Source organism: Palaemon carinicauda, chromosome 28 (genome assembly GCF_036898095.1).
Source record: "Palaemon carinicauda isolate YSFRI2023 chromosome 28, ASM3689809v2, whole genome shotgun sequence".
Lineage (NCBI taxonomy): Eukaryota > Metazoa > Arthropoda > Malacostraca > Decapoda > Palaemonidae > Palaemon > Palaemon carinicauda.
In genome coordinates, this window is record NC_090752.1 from 51,669,812 (window position 1) to 51,672,311 (window position 2,500).

The window sequence follows — 2,500 nt, forward strand, 5'->3', positions numbered from 1 at the left end:
CCTGCGACGCGAGACGTCCGCCTATGGCAAAATGTGTCCCGCCGACTACACCAGCCTTCCGTCCTCCTACCCGTCATACCTCCGACACAGATACCGACACCTCGGCGGTCACTGCGGATGTGATTATCCCTGCCGTTGCGGCACGGGAATCGAGGACGACCTCACCGGAGGGTACTACGGGTGCGTCTGCGTCGGCGGACCCTACTTTCACGACCACGTTTGCGACACTGACCCCTACTACTACAGATCAAGATCCTCTTGCTCGTCCAAGTACCACCACCTGTGTCACGACTACGATCACCACCCTTACCACTACCTCGATCACTCCCCTTACTACTATTCCCCCTACTACCCTCGCCACTACCACAGGCCACACTACTACGGCAACATCCGTTGCACCGGAAAGTCCAAGTACTACGGATACCTGTACGGCCGACCATGGCGGTGGTGGGACAAGCGAAGAGCCCTTGCTGGAATCCCTTGAGTGGTTGCTTGACACTCCCTACACGTTCCTCCAGCTCATTTACGAGTCTCCGGAAGACAAGCCGTGCATCTGTTCCAAGTTTGTCAATAGGGAGGATGGTCTGGATGGGTAAGTTTTATTCGCGAATAAGTCGAAGGATAGACGAAACTCCGCTCGTTGACCCAGGTCCCTAGGTTTAGTATATGCTTGGTTAGAAAAGAGAGAAGCATTTTTGTAACGCGTGTTGGGGATCATATGGTAAAGGCCAAGGACAGGCTTATTTGAATAAGGTAATATTTCACAGTAGTTATATCTTCTTGACCGTTGTATGAGCGTGAAGATTGGTTGATTAGAGAGAGAGAGAGAGAGAGAGAATAATGACGCCTGTTTCATCCCTATGTTGATATTTCCCTTTGGATTGTCAAGTATATTTAGCATCTCTCTCTCTCTCTCTCTCTCTCTCTCTCTCTCTCTCTCTCTCTCTCTCTCTCTCTCTCTCTCTCTCTCTCTCTTTCTATGCAAATAATTTTTTCATTACCAAATTACTAACCTTAAAACATATGTATCACTTTAAAATGCGGAGTAGATGACAACATTATTGTTTTACCATTCGTTTTGTAAAGGGAAAAGTCTCATCTTGAACATATATTGAAATTTATACAAGCTCTACTAATGCAAGTAATGAAAAAATACTTGACTCAGCATGTGGCAATATTTCTTTTTTCAATTGAGACCCCTCCTAAAGATTTTTTGTTTGTTGTTATCAGTTATGTAATTAGTTCACTGGATATGTACAAATAACCTTTGTACGTGGGTATTGGCAACTGAGTTGCCAGCGGTTTAGCTTGCATCGGGGAATATGCCAAAAAATGAATTGTTTTTTACTTCATGGCTCTGCGCATCTCTCTCTCTCTCTCTCTCCTCTCTCTCTCTCTCTCTCTCTCTCTCTCTCTCTCTCTCTCTCTCAGAAGGATATTGAAAAGTCGCTAGCCTCAGGCTTTCAAAAGTTGGTTGCTTATTCGTCTTGCATTGTTGCTTGCAAGGTAGGCTGTATTGATTGACCTCAATCTTGAATACGGATGGTAGTCATGGCCTGGGTAGGCCTTTTAATTAGAGATCGTTCACCTTTTTTTTTATTTAGAAACAACCATCGATATAAACTTGATGGACGTCACATTATTTCCAATGAGGCTGGTAAAGGAAAAGTTAGGAAATCTGGCTCCTAGGAATAGTTAGAAAACTAACTCCTCTTCCCAATCCCTGTCCATTACTTTAATTTTAATTTAAGGGTTTAATTTTTACTTTTAAGGGCTGCTCATCTGGTCCGGTACAGCAGGGGAACCCTACTCTCTACAGGGCCTCCACGGTAGTTTTTAAGATGCTCATTCGGGAGCATTTAACATTTCAAAATGTGTATTGCTCGCTTACTGTTTGATCACCATTATCGAAACACTCGCAGAATAAGAAAGTCTTCAGTTTCCTCTTGAAAGCCTTAATATCTTCAATTACTCAGGCCCTGCAGCCTTTCGTGCCGTATGTGAAATGGGTCAAAATTAAGAGCCTGAAAGATGGAAAGAATTGTTGCCAAAACGTTCCTTGTAATCTCCCCCACTCGTGGAGTTCTCTCTCTCTAATTTGAAGGTCCACGTCACGAGGCATTTATTGTCTGACCTGCAAAGCCAACGATGGATGTATGGTTTCAATTATTGAGTCGGTTGGATTCTTGTTTTTTTTGTTAATATTATTGATACTATTATTTTTATTTCAAGCTAAGCTACAACCCTAGTTGGAAAAGCAGGATGCTGTAAGGGCTTCAACAGGGAAAAATAGCCCAGTCAGGAATGGAAATAATGGAATGAATAAATTACAAGAATACCAGTTAACACATAATATAAAATATTCTAAGAACAGTAACATGAAAATAAATGTTTCATATATAAACTATAGCGACATCTCAGCCTGTTCAACAAATAAAAACATTCACTGGTAAAATTTGCATGTCTTATATGAATTTTATTGTATTGCGAATACCAGCTT

At 42.2% G+C, this 2,500-nt stretch overlaps 1 protein-coding gene across 3 annotated transcripts in view; it reads left to right on the forward strand.

The window, feature by feature from the left end:
- The window catches only part of SCaMC (Short Calcium-binding Mitochondrial Carrier), a 346,502-nt gene that overhangs the window by 323,032 nt on the left and 20,970 nt on the right, over positions 1-2,500 (forward strand). The window contains exon 1 of one of the 3 annotated variants that reach the window (XM_068351976.1): positions 1-592. This exon is cut by the window's left edge and continues 623 nt beyond it. The exons of the other annotated variants lie outside the window; for them this stretch is intronic. Coding sequence (XP_068208077.1) covers positions 24-592 — 569 coding nt within the window. The 5' untranslated portion in view covers positions 1-23. The remainder of the gene's footprint in view (positions 593-2,500) is intronic. 3 annotated transcript variants of the gene reach the window in all.